Consider the following 20,031-nt stretch of genomic DNA (forward strand, 5'->3'; position numbering starts at 1 on the left):
TACAGAGTAGTGCCGTAATGCACCCAGCTTTAGGTAGGTTCTGGAGATCTGAACCCACTCATGTGACAAGGGCTCTTCACACTGGTCTATCTTTCCTTCCCAGTGTCTCTCATTTTCAGTGACTTCTCCAGCTGCCTTGCTAAGAAAAAAAATTAGTCAATATGATTCACCGTCCTTAAATCCCGCCTTTCTCCGTGGCCAGAGCCCATGCACCAGAGCCGGTGATGTCAGTGAAGTCTGTCCTGGAGTCTCTTCTACAGGTGAGCCCCAGAAGGGTACTGCCTCTTGATAGGCTCAGGTTTTCCCTATTGCCATGGAAACCTTGCTCATCAGTGAAGCTGTATTCCCACATCCCTGGCCTCCTGCACCTGCGGCAGTGCCCCTGCCCTCTCCATGGGAACAACATGGATGGAATGAGCATTGCAGGTTGAATTGATATATTCAGTTCAAGATGTCATGTTGAAGTCCCCACTTACAGTGTGGGACATGACAGTTTTGGGAAGTAGGGTCTTTACAGAGGTGATCAAGTTAAAACAGGGCCGTTTTTATGGGTCCAAATTCAGTCTGACAGGTATCCCGATAAAAAGGGGTAATCGGACACAGGGACGGTGTGCACAGAGAGAAGGCACAAGAGGGAGTTCACATGAAGACAGACTGAGGCTTCCACAGGCCAAGGAAAGCCGCAGATGACTGGACAGACCATCAAGTACCGGGAAAGGAGAGAATGATTTCCCTAGGTTTCATAGGGAGAGGGTTCTACGGGCTCCTTCATTTTGGACTTTTGCCATCCAGAGCTACAAGGCAGTTCCTTCCTGTCCTTTCAGTCTCTGTTTTGTGGTACTTCATTACAGCAGCTCTGGGACTCAGGCTATTCAACACAGCTGCCTGCCATTGCATCGCCACAGGCCGGCCCTGGGCTGGAAAGGGCTGGGGATTCTGGCAATTGGTTCCCTGGGGGGAGGGGGGAGGCAGGAGCTACAGGGAGAAGGAACTCCATCTTATTGTCCACACCCACCCAAAGCAGAGTGACTGGGGTGGAATTTGCACCTCCTCAGTCCCAGGCACAGACCCAATAGTTCTCAACTCTACTGACTAGCAGGGTCTTCTCCCCCTGCAGTGTGCTTTTTAGAGACTTTGGGTGGCAGATTCTAACGTCCTATTAAATGTGTGTTCCACCAGGAAGGGGGTTCATCGTGCTCCCCACAACATCATCTGGAAGGGCAACAGGCCCTCGTCAATAGCATTTCAGTCCTTGATCTGCTCCCCAAAACTCCACTTCCTAAGTCTGGTCCTTAGAGACAAAATGGTTTATTTAATTCAGAGGTGTCAAAAGTTAGTAGAATCCTGGTCCACTAGGCATACCAGCCTCTAGCCTGCACATCCCAGCCTCCCTGAAGGTCCTCGTGTAGGCCTTTTGCTGAGCTCTCCCGTCTTGCCACAGGGACCCCAGTGACTCAGGGCACCGTGTTGTAGACACTGTAGTTGTCCTTCTGGGTGACGTGTAGCTTCCAGGTGAAGAGGCGCTTCTGGGAGGGGAGGCCTTGGGCCTGTTTCACCATGAGTCCCACATCCTCATCTGACAACAGCCGAACTAGATCCCCCTCAGCATCCTGGTAATTGAGGGCGATGTCCTCTCTCTGGAACTCACGCCTGGGGGCACACACCAGGATTAGTCTGAGGCTCTCGGGGAGAACTTAGGGTCTTGGATTTACAGAGTGTGGTACTGGCTCATCATCCAAGCAATCATACTCCCATTCTTCAGATGGAGAAACTGAGGTATCAGGGGAAGAGGGAGCTTTGGAATCATTAGTGGTGCAGCCTGAAGCAGCTTGCATATGAGTGGGTGGAAGACTTGAGTTTTCTAAGAAAAGAAGGCAAGGCAGCCCAGGGAGGCCTGTGGGAACCAGCTGAGCTGCAGGAAGACATCCATATCTCCACAGGAGTCATGGGAACAAGAGCTGAACTGACTTCCCATGTACCATTTGGCCCAACAGACCATGTCTAATCATCTCGCAGAAGCGCTATCTCATGATGACAGTTCTTGAAAATTATCCCCAGAAAATAATGAGACGGTCTATTCGTAAAGGACAATATGGTTGAGAGCAGCAACAGCCAGGGGGACATTGTGAGTGTGTATGTGTTCATTTGTTTGTGTGTCTGTGTATGCTTGCTTTGTGTATTGGTATGTGTATATGTTTGTGTTACAGGTATTTATGTATATCTATGCTTACTTGTGTTTTTGTAGGACTGTTTTGTGTCTGTGTTTGTGTTGTGTATATTGTGCATTTGTGTATGTTTGTGTGTTTGTGTATGTCTGTGTGTATACTGTGTGTTTGGGCTTGTTTGTAATATGTGGTAGGTGTGTATATTGTTTTGTGTGTTTGTGTGTGGCTTTTTTGTGTGAGTGTTTATGTGTATATGTGTGTGTTTGTGTGTGTGTTGGTGTGTGTGTGTGCATGTACTGAAGGGATCTGAGCACCCAGCAGATAACAAGAGAAGTGAAATATGGTTACAGACACTACATTCTCATTACAAGCTGCATTGCTTTTATCGTAAGAGATGGGGCATCGCTTGATGGCTCTGCGAAATAACAGTTCAGCAATGGCCTGGACCACGGGGTAGCGGTGATTTCCCCAGCTGGAGGCTGTGCCTAACTTCAAGCTAGAGACATGCGTTCTATCAGCAGATCTGCAGTTACACACTGTGACCTCAGCTGAGCCCTTGGTCCTCTGCAGCCCGCTCGACTCTTCTCTAAAGGCATTGTGGATTGCAGGAGCTGCAGGGGCTGGAGGCGGGGGCTGCAGGGACTGGAGCTGTCACAGGTGGTAGTATCCCCCCACACCCCATTCTCTTCTCCAGGCTCTCTTACTTCTTTCCCACCCAGCCTCTCACCTCATGAGTGCTAGCAGGTCTTTGAACAGGGGGGTGCTGTTGAGGTCTTCCTCCACTGCGATGTCCCTAAGGTGGACCGTAGAATAGAGGAAGAAGCATCAGAGTGTGTGTGGCAGGGAGCATGCTTGGGGCCCAGGAACAAACTCTTGCTATAGTTTGTTATACTGCTGGGGTGTGTCTGGGAGGCAATGGGAGCCACAGCAACTAGGCGGGTGGAAGCGGGGTGCGGACACACCACCAGAGCGTTGACTGGGAGAGAGTGGGGTGATGGGGGTGGCAAGGAAGGCGAGTGCCCTGTTCTCCCAGCAGGGACACCAACTTGATGGTTTTGATTGTGTCCTCATAGTAGTAGCAGCGCAGCCAGTTGGTGGTGTCGTCTTCCTCTGGGAAGTCCTTGAGGATCTTCACGAAGGAGCCTGGGAAGATGCCGGTCGCTCCCTGGACTGTACCCTGTGGGGGAAAAGAAGCTGCCTCATCTGGAAGAGAAATCCAGGGCCCCACACTCTATAAAAACAAGGTCCCTAGATTGTTCCCCAAAGCCCACGTGTCAAAGACTTGGTCCTCAGGGTGGCTCTGCTGAGGGTTGTGAGAGCTTGGAGAACAAGTCCTAGAGGAAGTGCCTTCCGTCACTAGGGAGAGGGTTCCCTTAACGGGGTAGTGGAGGCCTGGTCCTTTCCTCTTTCTGCTTTTTATTTAACTGTTTTGCTTGTTTATTTTTTTTGATTTGTCTTTCTTCCTGACCATAATACAAGGGTTTTGCACTCTCATATGCTTTTGTCATGATGAGTGGCCTCGGCACAGGGTCACTTGGTAAAGAACTGGAAACTCCCAGATAGCGAGTCATCATGAACCTTTTCTCTTCATAAGCTAGTTGCCTTGAGTGTTTTGTTATCGTAACCAAAGCTGGCTAACCCAGAGGGGGAAAAAAAAGTGAGGAGAATCACCAAGCGGCCCACCCCCGAAGACAGCACTTCACTTATAGAAAAAGCTCTGAATTTATCTGGAAAGCTGTACACCTCTGCCTCTCTCCCCCCCTTCCTCTCCCCTCCCTTCTTCTTTGTCCCTCCCTCCCTTCCTCATTATTTCCTTCAGCTAAGATTTTGAGCACCATTATGTCCAAGCTCTGGGCTCTGGAGTTACATAAATGCTGTTCTTTCATGTAATACTTCTGAGAGCACAGAATGTGAACACGCATGCTCTCTGGCAGATAGCCACACATGTAAAGGAGAAAATTAGGAAAGGAGGAGGTGTTGGGGGTACAGAGAAGCCTTCTCATTCCCTAAGTGTCCCCCAGAAGCTTGGGTCTGTCCCCTAAGGGCAGGACCAGGACCCCTACCCTGTCTCTGTATTGCTCATATGATCCCTTAACCTTCATGACTATGAGACAAAAGATGCATTCTTTTCTGTGTGCATGTATGTGTGCATGCGTATTTATAGGTGTGTGCACATGTACACTCGTGCATAGTCATGTGTATATGCATGTGCGTGTGTATATGAGTGTATGGACATGCATGTGCATGTGTGTATTTATATAAGCGTGTGCATGAATATGCATTGTGTACATGTGCATGCATATGTGTATTTATATGAGTGTGCATATGCGCATGCATGCATATGCATGCGTATTTGTATTTATATAATATGTGCATGCATATGAATTGTGTACATTGTGTGGATATGAATTGTGCACATGTGCATGCATATGTGTATTTATTTGAATGTGTGCATGTATGCATATGTGCATATGCATGTGTGTATATGAGTATCACATGCATATGCATGTGTGTGTACATATATAGGCTAGAAGACAAATTTAGATTCCATTTCTCAGGCTCTATCTATATTTTTTCTCTTTTTGAAACAGAGTCTCTCACAGGTCTGGGACTCTTCTGTGGAGCCATCCCTGGGGAAGTGGTCCTGTGTTGTGTAAGAAAGCAGGGGGAACAAGTCATGGGGAGCAAGCCAGTACACAGCACCCCTCCATGGCCTCTGCATCCTCTCTTGCCTCCAGGTTCCTGTCCTGACTCAGGGATAGAGTGTGACTTGGAATGTCCTCCTCAAGTTGTCTTTGGTCATGGTGTTTATCACAGCACTAGAGAGCTAACTAGAACACAGTGTGGCTGGTCTGACTGGCCAGCAAGCCCCAAGCATCCACCTGCCTCTGCCTTCCCAGAGCTGGATGATAAGCTTTTTAATATGGGTCCTGGGGATTGGGCTCAGGTCCTCTTCATTGCCTGAGTTCACATCCTCTCCACGCCATCACAGAGACCTATGAACTGAGATTCCTATTCCTTCAGCCTGAGATCTGATGGTGATCGAGATCCAGCCAGTAAGACTTTCCAGAAAACTGGACCAGGTCTATAGTTCCTCTTACAACAGGATCAACACAGCAGTAGCTAGGGTGGACAAGGCTGCTGCAGGCTTCTGAGACCCAGAGCATGAAGAAGAAAAGCTTAAAGGGCCCAGTCACTACACCTGCCACGCTCACTTCTCTCCAGCCCCGGGATATCAGGGATCCTGCTTCAGCCTGTCCCAGAGCCTCCTTCGGACACTGAGGGACAGGGAGTGTCCAGTAGCAACGATATTAGGTCCCGGTCAGGGACCCGGCACACAGCCACTTCCTATCAGTGTGGAGCAAAGTAACACCTGGGGACCCCAGCTTCAGGGTCTTACTCAAGTCTTCCTAGTACCCTCACTTGCACTGGGAGCAAGGACTCTCTGGGGGCGAGGCCTAGACGACATCCGCCTCTCCCTTATCCCTGCCAGGAACTGATGAAGAAACAGTGTTTTCGTCATTTACAGGAAAGGAAACCATGGGTTGAGCAACCTCCTGAGGTACAGGAGGCCAGCTAAAAACAGCATACAGTCCAGACACACTAGTAAAGTACTCTGTTCTGTTGTTGTTTGGCAGTACAAGGGGATGGGACCCAGGACCTTGCACACTGACTGGGCAAGTGCTCCCCGTTAAGCTGCCTCAGGCATGGACACCCACTCTTTTTTTAAGATTATTTTTATGTGCATTGATGCCTGTGTGAGGGTGCCAGGTCCTCGCGAACTGGAATTACAGACAATTGTGAGCTGTCATGTAGGTGCTGGGAATTGAACCCCGTTCCTCTGGAAGAGTGGTCAGTGCTCTTGACTGCTGAGCCAACTCTCCAGCCCAAAGGTCACCCACTCTTATTTACAGCCATTCTTGCTACTAGCCAGGGAAGTAACATTATCACATATGATGCCCCCACATCTCTCAATGGGGGAAAGTCTGACCCCCAAAGCAAACATGGAGAGACCTCTGTGGTTGTTGTGACCACTGCCAGCACCTAGCAGAGAGAACGCAAAGCTGCTGAACGCCCTGCACTGTATAGAATAGCCCACTCTCCCCCAAGAGTTACCAGTGCCCTAAAACCAAGAGTGTCAGTTCCTAGACGCCCTGTTAGTAATCAAGAAACTAAAATAGGGGGGCTGGAGAGATGGCTCAGTGGTTAAGAGCATTGCCTGCTCTTCCAAAGTTCCTGAGTTCAATTCCCGGCAACCACATGGTGGCTCACAACCATCTGTAATGAGGTCTGGTGCCCTCTTCTGGCCTGCAGACATACACACAGACAAATATTGTATACATAATAAATAAATAAATATTTTTAAAAAAAAACTAAAATAGGGTAGCTACACAATGCCTTGTGGAGTAAAGAGGCTTGAAGCTAAGCCGGACCACCTGAATTCCACCTGGAGCACCTGAATTCCACCTCTGGGAATGCTTCTGGTGGAAGGAGAGCACCAGCTCCCGAAAGCTGTTCTCTGACTTCAACACACCCTATGGGGAAATGTTCTGCTTCATCGACACACGTGGCTCTATGACACCTGTGACTCACGGTCACCCAAACCTCAGGGACCTCAGGGACTATCTCAGAGACTTCTACCCTTGGGCTTCCCAAGATATTCTCCATAGTGTTACCTGTGCAATGCACCCAAACTACCTCACCCCACCCTTCTTCCACCCTCATCCTCACCTCCATCATCACCTTCATCATCACCCCATCCTCACCTCCATTGTCAACTCCATCATCACCCCATCATCACCCCATCCTCACCTCCATCCTCACCTCCATTGTCACCTCCATCATCACCCCATCCTCACCTCCATCATCACCTCCATCATCACCCCATCCTCACCTTCATCGTCACCTCCATCATCACCCCATCATCACCTCCATCATCACCTCCATCATCACCCCATCCTCATCTTCATCCTCACCTCCATCATCACCTTCATCATCACCCCATCCTCACCTCCATTGTCAACTCCATCATCACCCCATCATCACCCCATCCTCACCTCCATCCTCACCTCCATTGTCACCTCCATCATCACCCCATCCTCACCTCCATCATCACCTCCATCATCACCCCATCCTCACCTCCATCCTCACCTCCATCCTCACCTTCATCGTCACCTTCATCATCCCCCCATCCTCACCTCTATCATCACCTCCATCCTCACCTCCATCCTCACCTCCATCTTCACTCCATCCTCACCTCCATCCTCATCTCATCTTCACCCCATCCTCCCCCATTCTCCTCCATCCTCATCTCATCTTCACCCCATCCTCCCCCATTCTCCTCCATCCTCACTTCATCCTCACTTCCATCCTCACCTCATCCTCACTTCCATCCTCACCCCATCCTCACCTTCATCCTCACTCCATCCTCATCTCATCTTCACCCCATCCTCCCCCATCCTCACCCATCCTCACCCCATCCTTACCTCCATCCTCTCCTCATCCTCACCTCCATCCTCACCTCCATCCTCTCCTCATCCTCACCTCCATCCTCCCCCCATCCTCACATCTAACTTCACATCCATCCTCTCTCCACTGTCATCTCTGCCATCACCTCCACCCCCTCCAGTCTCGTCTCCATCTGTTCTCCACTCTCACTTCACGTTCACCCTCACTTCCACCGCCTCATCTCAGTCTCTGACGTCACCGCCATCTCTCCTCTAGCTTCAGTTCATCTCCATCTCACCTCCAGCCAGTCTTTGTTGATCCTGCTGAGAAGGAAGATCACGTCTCCAGCTTTGAAACTTAGCTCCAGTTTGCTGTTCCCAGTAAAGTCAAACAGGGCCTGGGGAGAAGGACACCATGCTGAGAGGGAGAGGATACTGGTTGAGCCCTTGAAGACCTACAGCAACTTTGGCGTCCATTTTACAGGTATGGAAACTGAGGGTTTGAAAAGATGCTGATACAGCCCTCTGTTCATGAGGACCTCAGATTGGAGCCCCTGTCTCCCCAACTGCCAAGCAAGTGGTCCTTTCAGAGCTGGTAGGGTACACATACAGGGGGAGAGTTCAAACTCTGAGTCAGGCTTGTCTCACCGCCCCTCCCTCCTGCACCCTGCAGCTCTCTACCAGGGCACTGCCCACATGGATTTTGAAATGCCATGTGTGTGTTTCTGGAGCTGTGTGCGTCCAGAGAACAAGGCCTTGTCTGAGGCTTCGGTGCATAGGCATGACTGGCCCAAGAATCCCAGCAAGCTCTCTGGGATGAACTGATGAATGGCCACCTACTCCCCTGCTTCAGCATGCTGGGCACTTCCCTACCCTCAGGTAGGCAGGGGTGTTCAGCATCCCAGACTGAGACTGTGGCCCCTCCTTCCTGCCGGGTACCCAGCACCATGCAAATGAACAGTGACACACAGCAGGCGGACTCTACAAATGCCTTGGATGAGGTCTAGCCTGTGGATACCTCTGCTTTCGGCGCTTCCATGCGGTCCATGCCTGCGCCTTGTGGAGACACCCCCTTGCTATGGAAAGAAGGGGAGCTGTCAGTCAGTCTTGTGGATCCCCCAGGGCCCTGCTCCTGGATTGGAGAGGCTGGGAAAGAAAGATTATGCACCGCCACCAGTCACAGATGCTCCCTTAGCCAGCCCCTCATCCTGTATTCCCACTGCTGCCCCAGGCGAGGTTGTTCTCCTACAGAAGCCCAGGAGGCAGAGCTTGGAGAAGAGTTGGAGAGGAGGTCATGGCTTGGAGCCTTTAACTCTCCGCCAGTCCTTAGCTTGGCTCTTAGAGCCGACGTCTCTCACTGTGTTACTATTCCATTTCAGCCCAGGAAACTGTGGCTGCGGGGAAGGTGCCTGCGTGGCTGGAATTCAGACCACGCCTTCCTAGATGCACAGGGAGGTTACTGGAACGAAAGGGAATTTGGGGGAGGTCAGGGCTCAGGAACCCTGCCTAATTTTCCTTGGCTCCTCAAAGAAGTGGCTGGTTCAGAAACCAAAGCCCTTCCACCGTTGTGGTGCCGGGTTAATTTTTCTGTGAGGGACAGGGTGGAGGGGAGGGAGTTTGGGACCCTTAGAAACAAGGAGCAGCAGCGACCCCTGGGGGCTAGAGACGGGACTCAGTTTGCTGACTCAGAGGGGGTGCGGTGATAGCCACCTACATTTTGCGCGTGCGCGGTCGGAGCCTGCGGAGCGCCTGGGGCACCTGCTCTGCATCGTAGGCAGACTGATAAAAGAAGATCCTGACATCGGGGTCCATCAGCACGCAGACCGGCAGGCTCAGGAGGTTCTGTGTGGAGAGGGGCAGGACAGGGTGGGCAGAAAGTCGACAGAAATATCTAGACAGTCCTGTCACCATGCCAGCCCCATCTATCCATCTCTGCTAACGAGTTCTCAGCTCTAAAAACACCTGCCCCTCATTTTCTCCACAGACTCCGGCTTCACTCAGTGAGAGCAGAGGGCCCCTCCATTTCACAAAGACAAAGTCAAGGCTTCTTGAAGGAGGGTGAGGATGTCTTACTCACTCCAAGGCACCCATCCCAACAAAAGTCTCCACATTGAGAGCTCTCCAAATTGAGGTCATTCCCAGTTACACAGCAAGTTTGAGGCTATCCTGGGCTACAGGGAGACCCCACGCAAGCATCTCCAGTGGCTCTGGGTGCCCAGTTACTAAGCTGTGTGGCCTTGGGTAGATAGTTTTCCTCTCTGATCCTAGCTCCTGGGTTACTATAGGATAAGTTCCTGACAAAGCCAGTCCCCTTAATCACTGTCTCTAGAAAGTCACCTCTGGACACCGAGGAAAGCTTTCCTGCAAGCCATGGCTTGGATGCTCACTACCTTGCGAGGATCACTGGCCCTTCCCTGTACGGTCGCAATGGGAGGGTATCCTTTCATGGTCACCCTGCTCTCTGCCTCTGACACCCTTTCTTCTGTGTCTCCATGGCATAGAAAGCTGACAGTGTGCATCGTGGGAACAAAGAGCACCCAACCTAGGATAGTGAGTGGAGCCAAACGCAGCTGCGTACAGGTGAAAAGAGGTATGTGCTCAAAGGCGCCCTTCTCTGGCCTGTGGGAGGGATGTGTTCTGCTGTTCTGCCCCATGGTGCAGGCATGAGACACCTCTGTGAGGTTTTGGGGTTTACCTACCACTGCCCCACTGGGAAGCGGGTGCCCTGGGGACAGACACTGTGTTCCAGAGCTTGGAACACTCAAGGATTTGTCAAATGTGACTCCTTGTGACCCAGCTTCTGGACCCCTGAGAACATACCCTGCTTCTCTTTCCAGCCAGGCTTCTCAGGATTGAAGATGAGGCCATGGGAACCTCAAGGAAAGCCCAGTTCTCAAATCCATGCCCCAAGGAACTACCTAGCCCCCCCAGTGTTCCATTCCAGCTCAAGCACCAAGAGGACATGGAAGTAGGTACGTACCTTCATGTAGGCATTGAGCGCGGGTATCCGGGACTCAGCAATCTCCTGCTTCACACCCATGTAGACTTTGGCTGAGGAGAGAAAAGCTGCCCAGAGCCTGGACCACATGGTGCCTGCCCTTCAACTGCCCCTCTGGAAGATAACTGCCCAGCATCCCTCGCCCCAGTTTAAAGTTCTTCCTGCCTTTTGCCATGGAACCAGGGTGTCCCTAAGACACTCTCTAACTACATCTTCTAATCACACCATTGCTAGAAGAGAGAGGAAATTCTCTATGTCATACCTACTCCCCCACCCATAACCCTCTCCACCTGTGTGCATGCACACACATACACACTCAGCACAAAGTACACACTCTACACACCCATGCAAAGCTCAAACATACACAGACTATGCATACATACCCTCACCCAGACGCATGCATTCACACTCACGCACATGCACACACATATATGTTTACATGAGCACATGTGCACTCAAATGTACCCACATGAATCATATGCGCACACACCATAGACATAGATATATTGCATTCAGGAATGTGTGAATACATACATACATGCTTGAATATTCACATGCACAGTATACCCACATGCACATGTATACACACATATACATATATGCAAATACTAACATAAGGTCTATGTGTACACACTCATGCACATGTACACACACATGCACACAGATGCAACATATTTTTACATACAAATGTATGTGCACACACATAAAATATTGTTTAGCAGATGCACATGTATGTATTCACACACACTCACAAGCCTTAGCTAGGAACATGGGATCTCTGCCTGCCCTGATCTCCCATCCTCAGGCTTGGATAACATTTAGGTCACCACTCGAGTTTTCAAGCACCTCACTAAGTAGGAGTCCCCAGAGCCCTAGGGTCCTTTCAGTGGGCTGCCATAATTAGAAACCATGGACCCACACCCCCCTCACACATACTGACACTGCAGAGGACTAAGTATCTCCTGGGTGGACGAATGAGCCATGCCCCAAATGCCAAGGAGGAGTGTTCTGGGAAAGAGGAAGCAGGTAATGTCCTACCAAGTGATAAGTGTCCTCCAGGAGCCCTTAGGCAGGCACTTGGGGGAGTTGCCACCCAGAGGGCCGCCCCAGAAGGCAATCCTGTCCAACCCCTGTGCCACAGGACAGGCAGGCTGGGTGCCTGTGGTGCCAGGAAGAAAGTATATAAAGGCTGAGGCTAGACAGGAGCCATGAACAAGAAAGTGGCAAAGTCTCAGGCCCCAGCTGGCTTGCCAGAGTGGATGTCCAGTCTGAGAAGACAAGACGGGACAAGGAGGGTGGGGAGGAAGCCCTGTTCCTAGGGTGGTGGGGAGAGCATAGTGTACACAAGAGTGAACAGGAATCAGGAAGGCAGGAAGGGAACTTCAGATGAAGGAGGCCTAATGGAGGAAGCACAAAGGGGACCCTCAGCAGCTTCCGGACAGGACATCAGACAGGAACCTCAGGACTCTTCCTGAGGTAAGTGTTGGTGGGGTGGGAGGAGCCAAAACCAGAGCAGAGGCAGATGCAAGGGTGAGACCCTGAGCCTGCAGGAGAAAAGTCACTGCAAAAGGAAGGAAAGCAGGATCTGTGAGAGACCTGGGACAGGAGGCCCAGAAGAGTCATTCACCACAGGGCATTTCCTGATAGGTCAGCAGCTGGTGGGGGGAAGGAGCCTATGCAGATGCATTGGAGGGGGCAGTGTGTCAAAGAAAGGGAAAGTATGTGGGGAGAAGAAGAGAGGTTTTAGCTGGAATGGCAGAGGCCCCTCCTCACCACTCACAAGTGGGGAAGGGAGGGACAGGGATGGGAGGGCCCTTGCCTCTCAGCTCCGCGTCCTTGTTGGAAATGGATGAAGAATAAGGTTCTTTTCAGAGTAGCAGGCAGTGCACACATGGGAGGCGGGCTGGAAAAGGGAAGAGGGGCAGGCTCTGAGGCTTAGCAAATGTGTAAGTAATAGGACAGAGACCGCCTCTAAGGAGTTGCTTGGGCAGGCTCAGGTGTGAGGTAAGACTGGAGATTTGGAACAGGGTGGATTATGTGAGGAGGCCCGGGAGGCCAGGGGTGGGGCTGGAGACTATTTGTACTCAGAACTATGTGGTGCCCTGCTTCCTCAAAGGACAGGGAAGAGGCCATTGGATCTGTAGAGGCTGAAACCATTCAGCTAGAGAGCTCACCTCAGGGGTGACTGAGAGAGACAGGAAAGACCAGAACCCTGGTGCTGAGCTCCCAACCCAGGCTCCCAGCAGGTGGACGACTGTGACAAGCTGGCTGTCCTGGCCACAAGAGGCCAAAGATGATGAAGCAGAAGCTCTAGTAGTGAAGGTACCCAGAAGAGAGAGGGCTGGCAGTGTCAGGGGAACACACATACAGAGGTGACAGGGAGAGGGCTCCTGGGAGACACTGCCAGCCTGGGGCTCCAGGAGGGCCACTGCCCAAGTGAGTAGCTTGTAAAAGGGGCAGAAATGGCATTCTGCAGAGCTGGAAGGTAAGGCGGGGACCAGGGTTCACTGGGGCATCAGGGCGGAGTATAGCCTACCTGGCAGCGTAGGCAGGCTGCAGGTAAATGGGCTGCTCTTGCTCTCTGGCCCAAACCGCTCCTCCAGCTTGCTCTGCAGGGCATAGAACTGACGATAGCGGCGGTAGATGAGGTACTTGGATCCTCCTTTCGTCTTCACTTCAATGACAAAAACCTGAGGAGGAGAGAGGCGGCGGGGGGGGGGGGGCAGTTGCGATGTTGTAGATTGGCAGGGAGTTGGGGGAGGGTCTTGGAGGCTGGGGGTGGTTATGAGATGAATGAGTTGGGAGATAGAGGTGTCTGGAAGGTAGAGAGGGTTGGGGGCTGGAGAGGGACTGGGAGATGGACCGGCTTGGGAGGTCAGAAGACCAGAAGGTAGAGGGACTGGGATACAAGGGAGGACAAGGGAGCCCAGAGATAGGCACAGGGCACTGAAGTAGGGAGGATCCAGAGGCAGGCACAGAACCCGGGAGGTCAGGGCAAAAGCTAACAGGCACAGGATGAGGTTAGAGGTCACAGAGAGAGAACAGGCTGTCTCAAGCCCTGCACTGTACTAGATGGGGTAAGCCTTCATTGGGGGTGTTCCATGTGCTTGGATATATTCAGAAGCACCCCTACATTCTATTCAGCATGTGTTGACAATCAACCTGTCTAGAAAAACCATAGTCAGGGTGTCACAGAGAATTGCCAGGTGTTCCAAAGAAAAATGCGGTCCTACCGAGACAGGAGACAAAAGGTGGAAGGTCAGAGGTTAGAGGACAACAAAGGAACAGGGGTTGCTGACTCTTACAAAATGGCTGGTGAAGCCTCTCTTCTCCTCGATGTCAGCGATGTTGGCTGAGATGGCCACGTCATCGGGAAGCTGCTCAAAGTCACTGGAGGAGGCCAGAGGGAGGGCACCAGTTACCACCTTTGTCTGTTCTGGGCAAAGCTGGTAGAGCATCACACTCCTCATTCTGCACCCTGTCCATGCCCAGCACCTCACTGATGCTGGGAACCCAGAGGCATCAGGACACAGGCCAAGCTCTGAGCACGAGGGACACAGCTGGAGTCGGGCATCACGAGCCAGCTTCTAGCCCAACCAACCAAGCAGCAGCCTCAATGCCCACCAAAGAGCCTGTGCCCCTCTGAGGCAGCCTTGAGCTAGGCTCTGCATCACAGAATGAAGAGTGTATGAATGTCCTTCACAGGCCACAATTAAAGACTTAGTCCCCAGGGTGTCCACAGGTAAGTGCTGCAGATCTCTGGGAAGGTGGAGCCTCATGGAAGGGCCTTGGGTTCCCAAGGCTTGCTTTGAGAGGGACCAAGAAACCATGTTCATCTCCAGCCCCTCTACTTGCATCTGATTCCAGATGTAAGCAGTTACCTTTGCCTTGATTCAATTAGCTACCATCGCCAGAGGCCCAAGGCAAAGGGGCTGCCCAACTTTTGACTGGGCTCTATAGAACTATGGACCCAAATAAGCCTTTTTACTCCATATATTGATCCGGTATGTTGTTATGGTAACATGAGGTTGACTGATGGAGAGCCCCACTTATCCCCAGTCAAGAGAACAGTTGATTATACCTAAGCAAAGAAAAAGTAGCACCTGAGCCAGCTCTAAGTGGATTAACTGGAATTCCCTGGAAACTAGGGAGGTTCTTCCAGGCAGTGGGAAAAGCTTATGCTAAGGTTCTGAGCCCCAAGGAAAAGAATGATGGGCCCTGAGGTGGATAAGTTATTGAGGGTCTTGGGAGCAGGGAGCGGGGTGGGCTTCAGAAAAGCCTGGTTTCAGGAGGTCACCAAGGACAGCCAGTTACCTGGATAGAAAAGGAGGGGCAGAGACTGAATGAGACAGATTCATAGGGTGCCCCAGAGTGAGGAGTCATATGGGACAGGACACACAAAAGACAGGGCCCCAGAAGATGCTATTAGCATTTTGTGTGTCCCTGTTCTTCCCTGGCCAAGCGAGTGCCAGCCATGTTCGGCTCTGAATGTGCCTAGCTTGGAGAGGCAGTATGCCATGATTGGCCTGACCCAAACAGCAATCCTGTTCCCACCTGCCCTTGAGGCCCAAAGCAACCATGTGACTAGCTCAGTCAGTGAAATAGGGTGGGGTGGGGGGGTGGGACACCTGGATCTGTAGCAACCACAGTGAGCCCACGAGACAAGAACACAATGCGCAAAGAAAGAATCTGGGGTGGCGGGGTGGAGCTCCCCACGCCACAGAGCCTTCCTCCAGACTTTTCCTGCGAAGAAAGAACAGACCAATTCTGTTCAGTCAAGCCAAGACCAGTCCTTCTTTGCCCTGCAGCCTAATGCATTTCCAAAGGGACCTTTGACCAAGGTGTGGAGGCACAGCTGGACTGAAAGAAAGGGGCGTGACAAGAATGCTGCCTGCTTCTGAATGGCGCAGGGAGAGAGGTGGGGCTTGGGGACTCAGTTCAGACCCGGTTAATTGTTGTGAGAAGCCTCTGGGCAGACATCCAATAGGAAGCTGGTGTGCAGGTGTGAGGACTGTCCTGGTGGGGCCGACATGGCTGGCTAAGGTGAAAGCCACCAGCCTATGGCTTATGGCTGAAGTTAGACGGAAGGCCCTTCAGAGAAGAGTTGCCAGGGAATGGAAGAGGGTTGGGAAGGGCAATCAGAGAAAGAGAAACCAGGCCACCAAACGCAGCCAAGGTCACCCGTCTAGCCACTTATACTCAGACCAAGAAGAAGGGAACAGGTGTATCCAGGCATTGGCAGCCCGGCACATATCTGTGATGTCAGAAATTCGGAGGTGGAGGGAAGGGGATGAGCCTGGGCTGCAGAGGGAAGCCCTTGAGGAAGAGGGGAGGCAGAGGTGGAGGAGGAGGATAACAGAATGACAAACAAAGAAAATGAGATGGAGGAGGAAGAGGGTGGGAGGGCGAGAAGAATGAGGAAGAGGAGAAGATGAAGACGGAGAAGGAAGAGAAGGGCAAGAGAGGATGAGATAGGGAAGGGAAGAGGAAGATGGAAGGGAAAGCGGGAGGGTGAGGATGGTTGGGGGAGGAGAAGCGACTAGGTTCTCCTGTATGAGCCTGAGAGACCATCGGGACAACATGTCCCATGCAGTGTCTCACAGCAGGTGGGGTCCAGGAGCCTGCACACTCTCATCCCAGTCCACGATGTTCACCTTGTCTCCTGGGACCTACCTGGTGTGTTCCAGGATGGTGCACTAAGACACAGAAGTCAGCAGGCAGTGACTCAGGGAGTCAGCAGGCCAGCAGGGGTGGTCTTCCAGGCTGGGACACTTCTGTGGCCACTGGTGACCTTCCTACGCACTTTCAACATGGCCCAAGAGTGGCCTCATCTACTTCCCCTAGGGGCTTAGTGCAATATTACATTCAGTAGTAATTTCCTGGGCACCGAGGATGGCTGGACTAGGAAGGAACTGGAAAGGGAGACACGGCCATGGGCCATTCGGGAAGGTTGGGGCACAATGTTATCTGGGAGTGCTGGCAGCACCGCAGGATCTAGGTACCTGAATCACAGAACCAGAAAACTGGATAGGTTAAGGAGCTTTGCCCAGGTGAGGATTTGAGGCAAGGCAGCTGAGAGATCTTGGATGAAGCCCAGCACTTGGCCTGTTCCCACATTCTGCTCCGGCACCATTGAACAGGCACTACTCAACACACAAGGACCTTGCTCTCTTGTACCCCAGCGCTCTGTGGAGTGGGGAAATTTGAATACCCAATAAGTAAGCCTCCTGCTTTGCCGCTGCCAAGACCTTTCTGCAGGAGAGGTGACCCTTACCACGTCCTCCAAGGAGGCAGGAACATGGCAGAGGACAGCTTGTTGAGGTTAGGGCTGCAAGGGGGAAGCGAAGTTCCCTACAGCCAAGAGGAGGGACGCACAGAGGAGCTGGCGATGGCAGCAGGGAGGGCCTTTCAGGCAGGGCAGGCAGTGAGAGTGTAAAAGTCTGGGGACATGAAAGTGGACACTTTCAAGGAACCTCAGGGAGGCATCCATGAGGGAACACAGGACAGGAGGCAGAACAAGGACAGAGGGGGAGTGACTCAGACACAGGCAAGTCCCACACAAGGGATTGTCATGCCTCATGGAAAAGCCTCAACTTTTCTGTCAGGTGGAAGAACCCAGAAGTGTTTGAGGCAGCACTGGTGTCAGAAGACATAATGGGGCCAGATAGGGCCTGGGACTAGCACTGTGAGCTGGCCCAGAAGAGACCTTGTGGGCCTCTCCCCATCCTCTGGCTCCTCCCATTCCTTTGGCATTGGAGACAATCTAGTACTTATGTCATATGGTCAGGAGATCCCTCTGTGACAAGAAGGATCCTTAAAATCCCACAAGGGCAGGGATACTGGCACACTGCATCCCTAAGTGCCCAGAATGGTACCAGGTGCTTAGTAGGCTCTCAGCAGTTATCTCTGCCCATGACTAGCCGGCACGCTGGTAGAAGAAGAGCAAGTGGGCTGCTAGCATGCTGGGTTGGCAAGGAGGCAGTGGTGTGGGGGTAGGGCAGGGACCTGGGAACCCACTACACCTCCTGAACAGCTGTCTCCTCGGGCCCCATTCATGGTTGACCCCGGGCTCCGTGCACATGGGAGCTACAAGTGGTGGTCAGCTTGGGGACCCGATCTACAAGAGTCCTGAGAACTGCAGGATCATGGTATCTCATCCACAGTGGGAACTGGGCATGTGGCTATCGGAACTAAATTCCCCAGCTGCCCTTGAAGTGATCCTGTTTAGCTTTGGACACGTGTCCACAAGTTTCTAGAAAGGACTGTTGTATGTGCGGTCTCCTCTTCTGTATCTTTGTTGGTCTGGTGCTAAAGAGGGCACTGGAGATGCTGGATCTAGTGACCCTAGGACCTGGAGCCACGACTCCATGTGGGGCAGAGAAGGGGAGCTGCCCCACATGGAAACACACAACCCTACTGGTCATCACAGGCGTCATCTGCACCCCAAGAAACAGGAAGGGGCCCAAGCCTCAAGCAGCCGCAGTTCCTAGAATATTCAAGTTTGCGTGTCTGTCAGTGTCCTAGGAGAATGTGGGGTCAGGGGGCCTGGCATCATGCCACAACCTCATCCAGCACCTCTCGGTAGCAATGGAGGGTCATTCTGATGCCCAGCCCAGCACTAACTCCTGCTGCCACACACACAAGCCTCCTCTGACCTTTGACCTGTGGAAGTCCCATCATTTTTGCCAGCTCTGATGCAGCCTTTGCTCCCACCTGGGCCTCATCACTCAGACCCAGCTCTGGTGTCTCTCAAGTGGTTCACATGGAGGCTTGCTCCCTAGTGCTTGTTTCTGTTTGATCCAGGGGACAGACTCTGAGCTCTGTCATTTGGGTTCTCACATGCAGATGGTAGCACAGAGCTGGCTCCAGAAGAGACACTGAGCAAGAGCTGACTGAAAAAGGTGGCCAGGCTTGGGAGGCACCAGGCCTCACTGTTCCTATCTGTACAATGTCCGCTTTGTCCAAGATAGATGTAGGTCATTCTTGAGCTCTAGAGGATTTACTGGGCATCTAGAATTGTACCAGCGCTGTTCTGCCTCCCAGGGATGCAGCTGTGATCCAAAAGACAAAAAGCACCTTGGGCAGGCACAGGAGAGAAAGGAATAGTAAATGAGACCCCCCCCTCCCCCAACACTGTGTTAGATATCTAAGGGCCGCGCAGGAAACGAAGCTGAGTCCTTTAGCTGAGCCAGGGCTCTTTGAACCTAGCCCTGAATAAAGACAGGAAACACGGGCTGATTCTGTCTGGATGGCAGATGGGAAGCCACCTCTGACTGCAGTGTGGAACCAGGAACCCAAGCCTAGTCCCCAGAGCACCTGTGCTCTCGGACTCTGCCGCCCACTCATGCTGTGACCATTGGCCCGTCTAAGCCACTCCCCACTCTGAGACTTAGAATTCTCTCTGCACACCGACAACAAGTGCAGGACCTGGGTCTGATGCACTGCCACCAGGAGACAGGAGGGAAAGCCTCTAACCACCCCACCCCCCACCCAGCCCTGCTGGGATCAGTGAGGAAGTCTGGGAGGGGATGTGGGCAACTCTCACCTCTCCGATCGCAGCTGCTGGGCCAGGGCCATGGCTGTGGGTAGTCACGAGGGCAGGTGGGCCAGGGCTTTACCCAGCCAGGCCCAGACTGTGTTCACCTCTCACTTCCTCCTGTCTGTGTCTGGGAGCTACCCGAGGTTGGGGGAGTCTCCCGAAGCAGTCTTTGAGGAGGTCCCTCCCTCCCCAGCTTCTCTGGACACTCCCTGAAGTACCTTCTTCAGGCTCCGAGCTGCCTGGCCCCACACTTCTCACCCACTTCCTGGCTTCATAGCAGTTGAGGAAGTGCTACTCTTGGGTTCTAGGCTTGTGTGAGGCCACTGGCTTTGGGGACTTCCTCAGTGCCTGTCTCTGGTGCTAAGCCCCACCCACCAGAGGAGCACTTTCAGCTCTCTTAGTCCATTAGGGAGCCCGGTGACCCTGGGACTCATTGCTCATTCTCATGACTTGAGCCCCTTGCCCAGGCTTCCAACATGTGCCATTCCTAAGGTCTGGTGGAGATACGACTCCTGGCAGGAAGCTCTCTTGGTTCCCCTTCTTCGATTATACAAGGGCGTGAAGGTTGACTTATGCCCCATTTTGATCTCACCCTGGTGCTTGGGGCTTTGAGAAACCACGTTCAGCTCTGCCAGAGCTGCCAAGCATTCTGAAGCTCTCCTTATAAACTGCCTCCACCTCCTGTTCTGCTCTCAGAAGAGCCCCAGCCCTCCTCCTCTGGCCTCAGAATCCCCAAGGCCCGGCAAGTTGCCTCATCTCCCCAGCTCTCTCTTCCCTCACTTCCTCTTCATTTCCAATGCTCCCTTCCGGCCTCCAGTTGGTCTCAGCTAGAAAGTTGTCCTTTGAGTGAGAGGCACATCCATGCAGACCACGCCTCCTTTT

General features: G+C 52.4%; 1 protein-coding gene across 1 annotated transcript; it reads right to left on the reverse strand.

Annotated features, from left to right (window-relative positions):
• Positions 1-1,294: 1,294 nt before the first annotated feature.
• On the reverse strand, positions 1,295-19,477 carry Ncf4 (neutrophil cytosolic factor 4). Its single transcript, XM_075959988.1, has 10 exons — positions 19,156-19,477; positions 13,916-14,000; positions 13,147-13,300; positions 10,593-10,663; positions 9,327-9,454; positions 8,631-8,688; positions 7,912-8,010; positions 3,212-3,342; positions 2,893-2,958; positions 1,295-1,650 (listed from the first exon to the last, which is right to left on the reverse strand). The coding sequence occupies exons 1-10, from the start codon at positions 19,185-19,187 to the stop codon at positions 1,455-1,457; spliced, it is 1,020 nt and encodes a 339-aa protein (XP_075816103.1). The 5' UTR covers positions 19,188-19,477; the 3' UTR covers positions 1,295-1,454.
• Between the last annotated feature and the right edge of the window lie 554 nt (positions 19,478-20,031).

Source organism: Microtus pennsylvanicus, chromosome 2 (genome assembly GCF_037038515.1).
Source record: "Microtus pennsylvanicus isolate mMicPen1 chromosome 2, mMicPen1.hap1, whole genome shotgun sequence".
NCBI classification, from domain to species: domain Eukaryota; kingdom Metazoa; phylum Chordata; class Mammalia; order Rodentia; family Cricetidae; genus Microtus; species Microtus pennsylvanicus.

Coding starts and splice junctions, on each gene's coding strand:
- Ncf4 (XM_075959988.1), bottom strand. CDS start 19,187: ATGGCCCTGGCCCAGCAGCTGCGATCGGAGAG. Junction 9,455..10,592: donor CGCTCAATGCCTACATGAAG/GTACGTACCTAC, acceptor CTCTCCACACAG/AACCTCCTGAGCCTGCCGGT. Junction 3,343..7,911: donor TCAACAAAGACTGGCTGGAG/GTGAGATGGAGA, acceptor TTTCCCCCACAG/GGTACAGTCCAGGGAGCGAC.